This window comes from Monodon monoceros, unplaced genomic scaffold, assembly GCF_005190385.1.
Source record: "Monodon monoceros isolate NGI ecotype Baffin Bay Population unplaced genomic scaffold, NGI_Narwhal_1 Super_Scaffold_21, whole genome shotgun sequence".
In the NCBI taxonomy this organism is placed as follows: domain Eukaryota; kingdom Metazoa; phylum Chordata; class Mammalia; order Artiodactyla; family Monodontidae; genus Monodon; species Monodon monoceros.
In genome coordinates this window covers 169,236,886-169,253,475 of record NW_021703778.1, presented here as the reverse complement: position 1 = coordinate 169,253,475, position 16,590 = coordinate 169,236,886, and the positions used below count along the sequence as shown (strand labels likewise).

Genomic DNA, 16,590 nt, shown 5'->3' with positions numbered 1-16,590 from the left:
AGCCCAGAAATAATCCCTTGCATGTAAGGGCAAATGATTTTCAGCAAGGGTGCCAATACTACACAAGGGGGAAAGTCAGTTTCATCAACAAATGGTGTAGGGAAAACTGGACATCCACATGCAAAAGAATGAAGTTGGACCCTTACCTTATGCTACATACAAAAATTAACTTGAAATGTGTTAAAGACCTAGAACTATGAAACTCCTAGAAGAAAACATAGGGGGAAAGCTTTAGGACATTGGATTCAGCAATTATTTCTTGGATATGACACCAAATGTTAAAAATAAACAAATGGGACTGCATCAAACTTAAAAACTTCTGTGCAAAGGAAACTATCAATAGAGTGAGAAAGCAATGTATGGAACAGGAGAAAATATTTGTGAATCATGTATCTGGTAAGGGATTAATATCCAGAATATACAAGGAACTCCTACAATTCAATAACAAAAAAATGAATAACCCAATTAAAAATGGGAAAAGGACTTGAATAGAAAATTTTCCGAAAGATATATACAAATTGCCAACAAGCATATGAAAAAGATGCTCAACATCACTAATAATAAGAGAAATGCAAATGAAAACCATAATGAGATATCACCTCACACCCATTAGAATGGCCACTATCAAGAACAGAAAATAACAAATGTGGGCAAGGACGAGGAGTAATTAGAACCCTTGTGCACTGTTAGTGGGAATGTAAAATGGTGCAGTCATTATGGAAAACATTATGGAGGTTCCTCAAAAAATTAAAAATAGAATTACCATATGACTCAGCAATCCCACTTCTGAGTATATATCCAAAAGAATTCAAAGCAGGATCTCAAAGAGATATCTGCACACCTATGTTGACTGCAGCATTATTCACAATAGCCAAGAGGTAGAAGAAACCCTAACATCCATTGACATGAATGGATAAAGAAAAGGTGGTATACTGGGCTTCCCTGGTGGCGCAGTGGTTGAGAGTCCACCTGCCGATGCAGGGGACACAGGTTCGTGCCCCAGTCCGGGAAGATCCCACATGCCGTGGAGCGGCTGGGCCTGTGAGCCATGGCCGCTGAGCCTGTGCGTCTGGAGCCTGTGCTCTGCAACGGGAGAGGCCACAACAGTGAGAGGCCCGTGTACCGCAAAAAAAAAAAAAACAAAAAAAAGAATACACAACGGAATGTTATATAGACTTAATAACGAAGAAAATCCTGGGACTTCCCTGGTGGTCCAGTGGGTAAGACTCCACATTCCCTGTGCAGGGGGCCCGGGTTCGATCCCTGGTGGGGGAACTAGATCCTGCATGCATGCTGAAACTAAGAGTCGGCATGCTGCAGCTAAAGATCCCACATGCTGCAACTAAAACATCACGCATGCCGCAATGAAGATCCCGCGAGCTGCAACTAAGACCTAGCGCAGCCTAAATAAATAAATAAAATACAAGGCCACTTTAAAAAAAAAAAAAAAGGAAATACTGTCACATGCTACAGTATGAATGAACCTTGATGATATTATGTTAAGTGAAATAAGTCAGCCACGAAAGGACAAATACTGCATGATTCCACTCATATGAAGTATCTAATGTAGTCAAATCATAGAAACAGAAAGGAAAAAGGTGGTCACCAAGGGCTCTGAGGAGGATTTACTGTTGAAGAGATATATTGGGTTGGCCAAAAAGTTCGTTCTGGTTTCTCCTTCCCATCTTAGGGAAAAATCCGAACGAACTTTTTGGCCAATAAATAGTTTCAGTTCTGCAAGACGAAAAAGTTCTGGAGATCTGCTGTACAACAATGAGAATATACTTGACACTACTGAACTGTACACTTAAAAATGGTTAAGATGGTAAATTTAATGTGATGTGGTTTTTACCACTATTAAAAAAAAAAAAGAAGAAAGAACTGGTAACAGATGGCAACCTGAAACTTAAAAAGTCAGTGTCAATCTTATAACATCTAGATGAATAAAAGACAGTCCATATCTACTGCTGCCAATTAGAATCCAGAAGGTCATTTCATGTTGATTATAAATGAATGATTCAAAGAAGTATTAAAAAGGGATGAAATGAGGCTGAGAATTTCATTTTAAAGTTCTAAAAAGCCCTGCAAAACCAATTTTCTTAAAATTCACAAACAGTAAGTACATGAAACTCTATCTGATGGAACACAATGCAAGTTTGCTTGGCGAAGGATAAAGCTTTATGTATAAACACTATATATTTAAAAGATAAGACGGGATTGTTACATTTTCATTCTGAGTCACGATGCAGCATCAAACGTACCCTCACCAGCCCAACGGGTATCCCAGCACACCGCAGAGCATACTCACACCCAGAATCCCCAGTGCACATAAAGCAAGTTAGCATTTTCATGAGCTTTACGAGTTCTTCTAACAAGCCCATGAGGTAGCACTGCAGAAAGAATTTCTTTAAGGTTTTCTATGCTATATTACTACCAGATAGTTCATTTTTTTAGGGCACAAAAATTTAGAAAACTGGCCTGGCATTTAAAATATACAATTTTAATATGACAACTATGAAATTATAGAAAATTAAGAGCAACCTATGCTCTGACAAACATAAACATCTGAAGCTCCACTGTTAGGCATCATTTAAAAGTACGAGCTTATCCAAATTTTACTGATAAAAATTTAAGCTCAGTACAGCAATCTGAATTTTGCTATATTCCAAGCATATTCATTTTTTATATAGGTTATATACTCCCACTTGTTTTTTCAAAAGAGAAGTTTAAGTAAAAACACAAAATGCTGCACTGCGGCTTTAGTGAATGAGATTTCAAAGACTATATGACTACAACTAAAAAAACGCAGACTAATAAATCGACATGGTTCCTGTTTTGGCAACACACCAAATACTGTGCTTTTATAAGCTTTAACTCAAAGGAGAAATTTTATTAAAGTGTCATATAAAAGAGTAATACTTATTTTAGCATCTGAGCCAGAACTGCTTTCAGAGTTCATGTAAGGCGCTTCTTGCCTACCTTTTGGCTGTGGCAGGTACAGCGGTTTCTTTCCTGGCCCCCGAAGGGGCTGGCAGGGAGCCACTGGCTTTCTTTGGTACCACAGTGCCGTTGTTGACGGTGGTTCTTAAAGGCAAGGTCTGCACCAGTGGTCTTGCTGTAAGACAAGCAGAAAAGGCAATCAGAACTTTCGCCTTTTCAAGGGAACTCCTTACAGGACTTAAGATAATGTAGAAAGAAAAAGGACGTCCATTTCAAATGCTAGCAGAATCCACAAAGGTGCAAAGACAAGGGAGCTTTTCAACAATGGTGCCGAAACAATGAACCCAGACACCAACCTCAGGCCTTACACAAAAATTAACTCAGAAGGGACCACGGGCCTATGTGTGAAATGCAAAACTAAAACTTCTAGATGAAAATATAGGAGAAAAATCTGTGTGACCTTGGGTTTGGTGATGGGTTTTTAGATACAATACCAAAAGCACATCCATGAAAGGAAAAATTGATAGCTTGGACCTCATTAAAATTAAAACAACAACAAAACTTTTGCTCTGTAAAAGACATCATTAGGAGGATGAAAAGACAATTTATAGACTGGGGGAAATATTTGCAAATCACGTATCTGATAAAGGAGTTGTATACAGAATATAAAAAGAACTCTTAAAATTCAAAAATAAGAAAATGAATAGCCCAATTTAAAAAATGTGCAAAAGATCTGAACAGAAACCTCACCAAAGAATATATACAGATGGCAAATAAGCATATGAAAAGATGCTCAACATCTTTTATCATTAGGGAAATGCAAATTAAAACAATAATGAGATATCTCTATTACACCTATTAGGATGGCTAAAATCCAAAACACAGACAACATACCAACTGCTGGCCAGGATGCAGAGCAATAGGAACTCTCCTTCATTACTGGTGGGAATGCAAAATGGTACAGCCACTTTGGAAGACAGTTTGGCAGTGTCTTACAAAGTTGAGGCTTATAAATTTTACCATAGGATCCAGTAATTGTGCTTACACTAAGTATTAACCCAAATGAGTTGAAAACTTATGTCTACACAAAACTTTCATTTAATATTTATAGCAGCTTTATTTATAACTGTGAAAACTGGAAGCAACCAAGATGTCCTTCAATTGGTGATGGATAAACAAACTGTGGTCCATCCAGACAATGGAATAGGATTCAGTGATGATAGGAATGAACCAATCCACACAACCATGGTTGAGTCTTAAATTCATATTGCCAAGTGAAAGAAGCCAGTCTGAGAGGCTATATACTGCGAGATTCCATTTAAAGTGACATTCTACAAAAGGTTAGACTACAGAGACAGAAAGTGGATCAGTGGTTGCCAGAGACTGGGGGCGGTGTCACGAGGTGAAGCACAGAGATTCTTCAGGGTGGTAAATCGTAGTGGTGGATGTGTGATGCTATGCATTTGTGTGGTATCGTAGTGCTGGATGTGTGATGCTATGCATTTGTCAAAACCCACAGACCCTTACAGCACAAAGAGTGAACCTTAATACACGCAAATACAATAATAGTCAATAAGGAGATAGGGGAACCCCATGACGGAATGCAGACTGTGACAAAAGAATCTAACTGCATTACAAACATGCAACGTAACCTCACGGAAGGGGGTGGAGAGGAAAGGTGCAGACAAAGTAATTCTGGTAATGAGCAGAGACTGGAAGACTACAAAAGGAACTGCACATAAGCACTGTATTCTAGTTGATAAAGTTGTTTCCCACAGGGCCATGTGGTAGGAGCCAGGCTTCTCACTGTTGGAGAGGGAGGTTACAGACCAGCAAGGGGGGAAGGCTAGAATGAACCAGGTGGAATGGAGAAGAGGAGACATCAGTGTGAACTCATGTCTAGCTTAACAGAGACAGAGACACACAGAGACGTAATTATAGGTAAGTCTGCGTACACGGGTTGTATAAACACATCTATTTCCCAGCTCTGTCTGCTGAGAGACCCAGGGCCCAAACCTGGGTTCCTAATACCATTCTACAGCAAAAGGAACCAGGGCTCCTTGGGGAAGCACCTGAATCCAGGGCTGAGACAGGGAATATCCAACATGAGCCTGGAGCATCTTAGGGTGCCAGAAAGTAAGGAAGTGCTCACAGAACCCACACCGACGGGGGGTGTGGCAAAGGGACCCAGGAGCCAATGGGAAGAGCCAAAGCCGCAACAATGTGGGCAACAGAATAAATAAAGTAGTGCTGGGTTATACCCCCAACTATCACATAAATATCCACAGGTCCACACTGATATAAATGCACGATGGAATAAATACATGAGGAGGACAAATCCCCAGGCAGAAGAATTCTGAATGATTTATGTAGATACTTTGTCCTTGAGATGGTGGGGCATATTCTCCACTCCTTCCCTGTGGGCTGTGCGTAGTGACTTCCTTCTAAACCACGCAGTGCGGAGGTGTGGCGAGAAGGAGAAACCTGACAAACGCATCTCAGGTGATCACGGTCAACATCAACAGCGGTAAGTCATGTTCACAGTACACGTCCTCGGTAGATGTGATGAGAATGGCACCTGACCTCTGTGGTCTTCCTCCCTAAACCCACCCCTAGTCTGATCGTGAGAAAAACATCACACAAACCCAAATTGAAGGACAGTCGATGGATGACCTAAGCGGTACTCCTCAGAACTGTCAAGGTCTTCAACAGCAAGGAAAATCTGAGAAACTGTCAGTTCAGAGGAGCCTCAGGAGGCACCATGACTAAATATAATCCCAAATGGGATCCTGGGACCAAAAAAGGACATAAGGGATAAACTAAGGAAATCTGAATAAAGTATGCCCCTCGACTGATAATAATGTATCAATATCGTCCCATTAGTTGTGACAAACGCGCCATGCTAATATAAGATGTTAACAGTAGGGGAAACCGGGTGCAGGAGATACGGGAACCGTCCGTATTCTGCCTGCAACGTTTCTGTAAATCTAAAACTACTCTAAAATTAAAAGTTTATTTTAAGATGCTAGCAGAATTTATTTTGTTCATCCCAGAATTAAATCTACCTCAGTGCAGGCTCTTAAAAACACGACCAGTGACAAAAGTGCCTAGAATGTCGAAATTTTAATATACTGAAACTTTTCAGTCCCTAAAGCTGAGGGCCAGACTACCTTTTTTTTTAACTGTGAAAGAGAGTTTAAAAAGCCACAGTCAGGCCCCTCCAGCCAGAGCAGAACACCCTTCTCCACTCTCTCCAAGCTCTCTCTTTCTTCATCCCCTGAACACCCGCTCCAGCCAAGGGCCCAGACCAGCGCTCAGAGCTAATATTCCACAGTGAAAATACCACAGTTCCAAAACAGAGATCCTGAATCTTTCCTAACACACACAATCTGCTCCCCGTGCTGAGGTCCGCTCTCTGCCGGGACAGAACCCTTCCCAAGTAGGAAGAAATGCCATCCTCACCTCATCTCTATCTCCTCTTTCTACTTCACCTACCATTTCAGTCTCCATTCTTTTTTTTTTAAAATACATGTACTGTGTTAGTGTCCTCCCCGAAATTCACGTCAATCCAGAACCTCAGAATGTGACCTTATTAGGAAACAGTGTCTTTGAAGATGTAATTGGTTAAGATGAGGTCATACTGGATTTGGGTGGGCCCTGAGTCCAATGACTCGTGTCCTTTTAAGAAGCCCATGTGTATATATGTACATATAATGGAATACTACTCAGCCATAAAAAAGAATGAAATAATGCCATTTGCAGCAACATGGATGGAACTAGAGATGATCGTGCTAACTGAAGTACGTCAGACAGAGAAAGACAAATATCATACGACATCACTCATGTGGAATCTAAAATATGACACAAATAAACTTATCTGCGAAACAGAAACAGACTCACAGACATAGAGAAGAGACTTGTGTTTGCCAAGGGAAGGGGGGCGGGGGAGGGATGGATTGGGAGTTTGGGATTAGCAGGTGCAAACTATTATATATAGAATGGATAAACAAGGTCCTACTGTAGAACACAGGGAACTATATTCAATATCCTGTGATAAACCATACAGAAAAGAATATGAAAAAGAATGGCATTGACATAGATACACTACCAAATGTAAAACAGATAGCTAGTGGGAAGCAGCCGCATAGCACAGGGAGATCAGCTCGGGGCTTTGTGACCGCCTAGAGGGGTGGGATAGGGAGGGTGGGAGGGAGGGAGACGCAAGAGGGAAGAGATATGGGGACATATGTATACGTATAACTGATTCTCTTTGTTATAAAGCAGAAACTAACACACCATTGTAAAGCAATTATACTCCAATAAAGATGTTTAAAAAAAAGACTAGTAATACAAAAAAAGAAAGAATGTATGTATACGAATAACTGAATCACTTTGCTGTACAGCAGAAATGAACACAACATTGTAAATCAACTATACTTCAGAAAGATAAATTAAGGGGAAAAAAAGAGGCCCAGGTGAAGATGCATAAGGAGGAGCTCGCCACGTAAGGACAGAGGCAAGAGACTGGAGTGGCACATCCTCTAGCCGAGGACAGACAGCAGCCACGAAGCCCGGCCACAGGCATGGGCCAGTTTCTCCCTCAGAGCCTCCAGGAGGGACAATGCTGCCAGCACCCTGATTTCAGCCCAGTGGCACTGACTTCAGGCATCTGGTCTCCAGAGCGGTGAGGGAATCAATTTCTGTTTGTACTAACTCACAACAGAGGCCCTAGGCAGTGACTACAGTATGCGTATCAGCTTGCTGGGCGTCTTTCAATCCACAGTTACCATCTCTGCAGTGGCTCCCCCAGCACAGCTCCTAGAACTGAGGGCTGGTCTCCCAGCGCACTTGGCCGGTTCTGTTCAGGCGACTCTCCTTAAAAACATCCCTCTCATCCATGGTCGCCAACGGCTCCTGACAACCTGCTACACCACGTGACAGGTCAGCGGAACCCACCAAAACGCAAAAGCTGAAACAATGATGGCAGCTCCGAGTCCCCGGCGCCAGGTAGAGTGGTAACAACTTGAAACGTGTTATCTTGTCCAGCTGGGGCAACACGACTGGTCCAGCTCCATTTCACACCCGGGCCTAGAGGAGGGAGGGAAGAGAACAACGTCCCCCGACTCCCAGGCCACTCGCTATCATTGTGCTCTTTTGCAACCTCAGTGATCAGAGCTCACTCTCTCCACCGATTTTCTTGTTCCCACCACGCACCCAGGCGATCCAATATCCACTCCCCCACCCCCAACAAGCAAATCCTGCCTCATTCCCACCTCCTTAGCTTGTTTCTGTGGAGAAGAATCCCCTGGAGTTAAAATACAGATCGCTGGGCCCCATCCCCAGATTCAGGAGGTCTGGGGCAGAGCCTGAGACTCTGCATTTCGAACCAGCTTCCAGGTTGCTGCCGCGGCTGCTCTAGGGACCACACTTTGAGAACCACTGGTCTCTACCATCCTCCAGCTTCGAAGGGCCTCTCCTCGTTAGCCCAGGCCTCCCTGGCTGTCCCGCTCTGATCTTCTGTCACACGTCAGTCTGTAGCTCACAACTGAGTGCCTGATTACGGACTGTTGTTTCAGGCGGGCTAGTCTTACTTCCCCAGTTAGAGTGGGTGCACACACCGTGCTGGGCGAGGGCATCACCTAGATCCTTCTCTGTGTGCTTGGGGAGTGGACTGGACTCCACACCAAGCCCCAGGCTTACTGCCCCATCTCCTAGGCTGACAGCAGCACAGCTATAGCTAATCCCATGCCTGCAGGGCCAAGGGGAGGGAGGTCACCAGACCCTATGAGGAGAGACGCTGCTGGGGAAGCAGCAGCTACATCCAGGGGGTGGGGACACAGCCAAGCCAAGGGGCCCCATGTGGAAGGAGTTGGGGGTGGATCCTCTGACCTCACTCTCCCTCCTTCCAGTCCCCAGCTAGGGATCCCGTGCTCAAACCTCACTGGAGCAGAGAGCGGTGTGGTCCATACAGCTCAGCTGCCGGGGCAGAGAGCTGGCTGGAGGAGGGTAAGGAAAGGGCCTGGAGGGGCCGATGGAAGATGCCTGGCCCCCAGCTTCTCTCCGGCACCTGGGCCAGGACCTGCCTCACCCACTTACATGCCCACCAAACCAGGCCGGGCGAGCCTCCTGGGCTCCCCTGGTCCCTGCTTTGCCGCTGTCCTCACATTGTTTATTCCTGTCCACTCCATTGCCCGGGGGCTCCACGACAGCAGCAGCCCCTGGGATGCTGACACAGAAGGTGTTCAACATGCATTTGTTGATCAGACTGCACTAAATTTCGAGAACAAAGACCCCACTTTCAAGAAAAGGCATTGTGTTGCCATTTCTGAGTCACTGTTGGTTTGTGTTTTTTTTTTGCGGTACGCGGGCCTCCCTCTCACCGCCGTGGCCTCTCCCGTTGCGGAGCACAGGCTCCGGATGCGCAGGCTCAGCGGTCATGGCTCACGGGCCCTGCCGCTCCGCGGCACGTGGGATCTTCCCGGACCGGGGCACGAACCCGTGTCCCCTGCATCGGCAGGCGGACTCCCAACCACTGCGCCATCAGGGAAGCCCCACTGTTGTGTTTTTTTTTTTTAATTTTATTTTTTGGCCGTGCCACACGGCATGCGGGATCCTAGTTCCCCGACTAGGGATCAAACCCTCACCCCCTGCAGTGGAAGCACGGGGTCTCAACCACTGGACCCCCAGGGAAGTCCGTCTGAGTCACTGTTTTTTATCTTTCCTTGAGTCATAATTTCAAACTTCAGTCTCATAATAATCTAGTATTGTCCTTCTCCCCAAAAAGGAAATGGGACTTTTTTAAAGCCCATAAAAAGAACATCAATTGCATGCAACGGGCCTTCTCAGAGGGCATAATAAACCTTACACATTAAAATATAACAGAGTAGCATCAAAAGCAAACAGAACTGTTAAAGTTGTAATGAGAAATCATAAAAGAAAAATAGTGGATATGGAGAGGAAGAGGGGGAGAAGGAGGGAGGGGGGGTGGCGGCCACACTTGGAGTGACAAGAAGTTGGAAAGGTTCTCATTTTGGCAAGATCCAATCACCACTACATCCTTATCTTGATAATATCTTTGGCTTTTTGTCACCACTAACTTTTTTTTTTTTTTTTTTTTTCCGGTGCGCGGGCCTCTCACCGCTGTGGCCTTTCCCGTTGCGGAGCACAGGCTCCGGACGCGCGGACTCAGCGGCCATGGCTCACGGGCCCAGCCGCTCCGCGGCATGTGGGATCTTCCCGGACCAGGGCACGAACCCACGTCCCCTGCATCGGCAGGCGGACTCTCAACCATTGCACCACCAGGGAAGCCCGACCACTAACTTTTTAAATAGCATCACAACTACACCAATATGCTTGCTAAATACCTATTTTGCACACAACATCACGTCAGGTGTCTTTCATGTTTCCATATCTAAACATGATTAGCCACTCAAGGAAAAAATGTTGCCACCATAAAGAAAAGTTTTGGAAGAAAACAGTATCTCCTAATGTCCAATCTGAACAGGTACTAGCTTGGATCATGAGGACAGCAGGACACAAGAAGAGCCATAATGAGTCATTTTTCAGACAAGTGATCTCAGAAACTGCAGAAGAGAAACGGCACCAGGGAAGGTTCAAACACAATTTCCTGCTCATCAGGTGCTAAGATAAATGGATCCCTGGCTTTGAGACGACACCAAGATATGAGACATTCTTCCAGTTCATAAAAGTTTTTTTTTTTTTTTGCGGTGTGCGGGCCTCTCACTGTTGTGGCCTCTCCCATTGCGGAGCACAGGCTCCGGACGCGCAGGCTCAACGGCCATGGCTCACGGGTCCAGCCGCTCCGCGGCATGTGGGATCTTCCCGGACCGGAGCACGAACCCGCGTCCCCTGCATCGGCAGGCGGACTCTCAACCACTGCGCCACCAGGGAAGCCCCATTAAAGGTTTTTAAAAAAATAATTATTTTAATTGTTCTTAGGGGCAAAACATAGACACACAGCACTGAAAGGAGAATTTCTCAAAATAAAAGGAGAATGAGTGATACATGATATATGTTTAGAATGCATTCATTGGAAGGGATATCGGGATGGTTGGAGGAGCACAGAGGAATAAAGGGCAAAGAGTCTTGAGTTAGGACCTACTCATTCTCAACTCGGCTTTATCATGTAACCTTGGGCAAGTCACCTTTCCAAGCCTCGGCTTCTTTGTAAAATAGGATAACAGTGCCCACCTTGCAGGGCTGCTGTGAGGTTTTGGAATGAGGAGTGGCAAGCTACACAGTGCCCTTCATGTAAGCAGCACGTAAAAGGTGGTAGCTATTACCCTACGGCCACGCCCAGATGATGAAATGCTCTGTTTTGGACACGGGGATGCAATCTCGTATCTTGAATACAATGTGAGAAAAATTAAATGCAGGATTTCAGTTATGAGCAAAGGTGCCTGAGGCAGAATCAGGTCCAGTGAGTGTCCCCACTGCATCATCCGGCACACACACAGACTCGTGCCCAGGCAAAGTGAGAGGGGGGAGGAGAGCGCAGAAGGAGCTCAGGTCTGGGAGTCGGGGGCCAGGGTGTGAATTCCAGTGTGTCCTCGACTGGCAGTGCGACCGCAGGCAAGGCCCTCTGGGCCCCATTTCCCTAACCCATAAAGGAAAGACTTCAGTCTATAAATGCTCTAAGGGTGGCTCTTCGTGCTCTGAAATCTATGATCCTAATTCATGTCATAAGAGTGTTCAGGAGAGAAACACCCGAGTTTCTGTGGGACTTTTCACACTGCATAAGTTCCTTTAGACCCACCAACCCACCAGAAGTGAAGGAGAGGAGCCACTGAAGTGGACAGGCCTCGTCAGAGGGACAGATGCAGTCACATGCACAGTGTTCATGGCCCCCAGTTTCCGGTTACCGTGCGTATTACTTAGTATAAGGTCCCCATAAAGTACCTCAAGTTAACATCCCTGAAAAATGACTCCAGGGCTTCCCTGGTGGCGCAGTGGTTGAGGGTCCGCCTGCCGATGCAGGGGACGTGGGTTCGTGCCCCGGTCCGGAAGGATCCCACATGCCGCGGAGCGGATGGGCCCGTGAGCCGTGGCCGCTGGGCCTGCGCGTCTGGAGCCTGTGCTCCGCAACGGGAGAGGCCACAACAGTGAGAGGCCCGTGTACCGCAAAAAAAAAAAAAAAAAGACTCCAGAGTGTGGGAACTGAAACTCTCTAACATGGGACGTCCCCGGCAGTCCAGTGGTTAAGACTTCGCCTTCCAGTGCAGGGGGTGCGGATTCGATCACTGGTCAGGGAGCTGAGATCCCACCTGCCTCGTGGCCAAAGAAAACCCAAAAACATAAAACAGAAGCAATATTGTAACAAATTCAATAAAGACTTTAAAAATGGTCCACATCAAAAAAATCTTTAAAAATCTCTAACAAAGGTATTCAGAATCTCAGGTCTAAAGCATTCACAAGTATGCCTGAAATAAAAAGGTTTCATCTTTCTAGACGGGAGGATTGGAATGCTCAGACTTCCATGAAGTACTATCTGTGGCAATATATTTCCAAAACTACAGCAGATGTAAATATAGAAATTCCAGTACAGGTGGTCAAATGTACTAATGCTTACTATTATGATACTGTCATAACCTAAAGATGAAGAAATCCCTTTAACTGACATCACATTAATAACTCAGTGTGCAATATTTGATAAGTAAAGCTTTCCATTAGGTTTCACAATAATTTTTTTTTTTTTTTTTTTTTTTTGCGGTACGCGGGCCTCTCACCGATGCAGCCCCTCCTGCTGCGGAGCACAGGCTCCGGACGCGCAGGCCCAGCGGCCATGGCCCACGGGCCCATCCGCTCCGCGGCATGTGGGATCCTCCCGGACCAGGGCACGAACCCCGCGTCCCCTGCATCGGCAGGCGGACTCTCAACCACTGCGGCACCAGGGAAGCCCCACAATAAATTTAATTATGCAAAGCATGACCACGTATGTGATTATGTATAGAAATTCAAAGTTTAACTTTAACACGCCTGACCATTATGAACCCAGAATTCCTAATTATCTACTTCGAAATTGAAAAGATGTCTATATTTGGAATTGGAGAAGGCAACTTGCTTTTGCTAAATTGTCAGACAAAGTAGATAATTATTTATGTGCTGGGGAAGGTTCCCGTCACTAATACCTAGCAATATTACAGATACATTTATCCTTGGATCCAGCAATCCCACTTCCAGGAACCTATCCTAAAGATATACTGGCAAATAAAAAGAAACAAAATTGAGATATTTGTAGTGAGGTGGATGGACCTAGAGTCTGTCATACATAGTGAAGTAAGTCAGAAAGAGAAAAACAAATACCGTATGCTAACACATATATACGGAATCTAAGAAAAAAAAAAAAAAAAGGTCATGAAGAACCTAGGAGTAAGATGGGAATAAAGACACAGACCTACTAGAGAATGGACTTGGGGGTATGGGGAGGGGGAAGGGTAAACTGTGACAAAGTGAGAGAGTGGCATGGACATGTAAACACTACCAAACGTAAAATAGATAGCTAGTGGGAAGCAGCTGCATGGCACAGGGAGATCAGCTCAGTGGTTTGTGATCACCTAGAGGGGTGGGATAGGGAGGGTGGGAGGGAGGGAGACGCAAGAGGGAAGAGATAAGGGAACATATGTATATGTATAACTGATTCACTTTGTTATAAAGCAGAAACTAACACGCCATTGTAAAGCAATTATACTCCAATAAAGATGTTAAAAAAAAAAGATATACTGGCAAAAATAAAAAATGCCATACACACAAGGCCAATTATTTGTAAAACAAAAGACCACCCATAGGGAGTGGCACATGCCCGCTTTTTTCTACTTTTATATGCATTTCAACATTTTCATAAGACAACGTTTAAAAACAATCTTTCTCAGTCTCTGAAAAACTGAATATATCTACCAAGCCTTTTCTATAAATCACTAACGAACACCTATTTAAACTGGGGAAGGTAATTAAAGAGGAAAATGGAAGTAACTATAGCATGTTCTGTCTAAAAGAAAGCACAAGTTATTTTCTGTAATTAGCCAATTTGTAAGGAGAAAGATAAGGAGAAAGCACAGTAGACGAGAGAGAGGGAAAAATTGCTAATTTGGTTAACCAGGATAAAGAACTAAGTTAAATATTCATTAATTTCATTCACTGCAAAGAACTTAAAATTTTTTCATTTGTTAGTTGCACCTAGCTAATAAAATTTGTGAAAGGACTATGATACAATATTTTATACAATTATACGCTGAATATGATTTGTTGTATTTGGGACACTTTGCAAATCAAATTAAACCTTGGAAAAAAACTCATTTCAAGTCATATACTTATTCATTCCTTAAATATTTGGTTTGATTTGAATAATGCTAATTTAAATAATACTGCTAAGAGGCATATGCACAGCCAAGCAACACAGATGGCAGAAAGAAAGTATGTTCAGCCAGGCCCTAGGGTCTAGTCCCAGATTTTCCATAACCAGCTGTGTAACCTGGGGCAAATTATTCCATCTCCTAGAGGCTGCTTTCTCATCTGCAAAATGGGCACAATAATACCTACCTCAAAGGGCTGTGGAGAGGTAAAATGAGCTAATACATACAAAATATCTATTGCAAAGGCCTGTACCCACCCAATTAATAAATGGTAGCTGCAAGAATTATTATGACTATCAGGGTTAAGTGTTAATGTAGCAGAGGCTACTTAAAGACAACCTGCAGGGCTTCCCTGGTGGCACAGTGGTTGAGAGTCCGCCTGCCGATGCAGGGGACACAGGTTCGTGCCCCGGCCCGGGAAGATCCCACATGCCGCGGAGCGGCTGGGCCCGTGAGCCATGGCCGCTGAGCCTGCGCGTTTGGAGCCTGTGCTCCGCAACGGGAGAGGCCACAGCAGTGAGAGGCCCGCGTACCGCAAAAAAAAAACCCAGAAAAACAAAACAAACAAACAAAAAAAGACAACCTGCAGTCAGCTTTCAACACCAGTTGCAGAGACTAAATTCTGAGAACAGATTTTGATGTCCTGGAACAACAGGACTGTCTTGCTTGTCAGCATCTCCAGCTGAAGGTTTCTGCTTATATTTATTCACTCTCCGATCTGTTAATTAATGGGGTTATTAATATAAAGAACAGAAAGGTTTGCAAAAGGTGCATTCAAGTTTTTTAAAAGGCAAGCTGCCAAAGACAGTCTGAACTCCCAAGCAGAATCTAAAATGAGAAACAGGAACTCTTGCTGGTTAATGCATAGCGAAGCAGACCATCCCCACATACATGGGACAATGAGCATATTTTAACCTACATTTTACACTGAAATCCTGTAACACTCCCCTAGCACTGAAATGGAAATTAGCCGTGCATGTCTACAATGGATCTATTATGAAGTTAACTCCACACCATGATTCCTTCTCTTCTTTTTTTGAAAAAATTTATTTATTTTTGGCTGCATTGGGTCTTCATTGCTGCTGCACGCAGGTTTTCTCTAGCTGTGGCGAGCGGGGGCTGCTCTTCGTTGCGGTGCGCGGGCTTCTCATTGCAGGAGCTTCTCTTGTTGTGGAGCACTGGCTCTTCAGTAGTTGTGGCACGTGGGCTCAGTAGTTGTGGCTTGTGGGTTCTAGAGCGCAGGCTCAGTAGTTGTGGTGCACGGGCTTAGTTGCTCCGCGGCACGTGGGATCTTCCCAGACCAGGGATCGAACCCGTACCCCCTGCATTGGCAGGCGCGTTCTTAACCCCTGCGCCACCAGGGAAGCCCCTCCTTGTCTTCTCGAGAACACACATGAGCACGCTCCAGCCTCCGGACATTTGCTCTGAGCTCTGCTATTGACCTTGGTGCAGTGAAGATCAGCTTCAGTGCTAAGAAAGGAGTCATTTTTAAAACACAAATTCCTTCTGCTTATTAAAGAATGCACACCAAAGAACATTTAGGAATGAAGTAAAAGAAAAAAAAAATCATCATCCTTCCACTCAGGAAAAAAGAAAGAGAACTCTTGGTATATACTTCTCTCCACTCTTCTTTGCATAGATTTTGTCTATTTAGTTGAAAAATACAACATATCCAGTTTTATATCCTGATTCTGCCTTTTAATATAATACACAAGCATCTTTCCTGTTGTTACCGGGAACACAAACACTTTTAAAGATTACATGGCTTTCCATCATACGAGGATCCACAGTTTTCTGGCCACGCCCCTATTGCTTGCTTTTGCTCAACTGTTTCCTACACAATTTTTCTCCAATATACGTAATTCTGCAAGGAGCTCCCTTGTTCATCACACGCTTTTCTGTATTTACACTCAGAATAGCAAAGAAACGGTGTCTGCTCACTGCATTCTGTGCCCCCAGTCCAACCACAATACTGAAAAAAACTTTAATATCGGCAAGAATTTTAAGAATACAGGCCTCCAGAAACTATTTGATTCTCTTCTCTCCACTGTATGGTAGCCCAAGCTCAGTATAATTAGAACACCCCGAATCTTCCTATCTGAAAGTAAATCCCACCCGAACAAAGCAAACTTTGCAGGCTGAGGTTCTCTACAGTCGAGATGCATGACAAGGCAACAAGTTCTTCATATGTCTTTTTTTTTTTTAATAACAAAAGCAAAGGAAAAGGAGAATAGCAATCCTAAAACCCAGGGCAGTATCACTGGGTTAAAAAGAGACGGAA

At 44.4% G+C, this 16,590-nt stretch overlaps 1 protein-coding gene across 3 annotated transcripts in view; it reads right to left on the bottom strand.

The window, feature by feature from the left end:
• The window catches only part of EML1 (EMAP like 1), an 85,459-nt gene that overhangs the window by 65,166 nt on the left and 3,703 nt on the right, over positions 1-16,590 (bottom strand). For all 3 annotated transcript variants that reach the window (XM_029239535.1, XM_029239533.1, XM_029239534.1), the window contains exon 2: positions 2,980-3,115. In XM_029239535.1, coding sequence (XP_029095368.1) covers positions 2,980-3,115 — 136 coding nt within the window. The remainder of the gene's footprint in view (positions 1-2,979; positions 3,116-16,590) is intronic.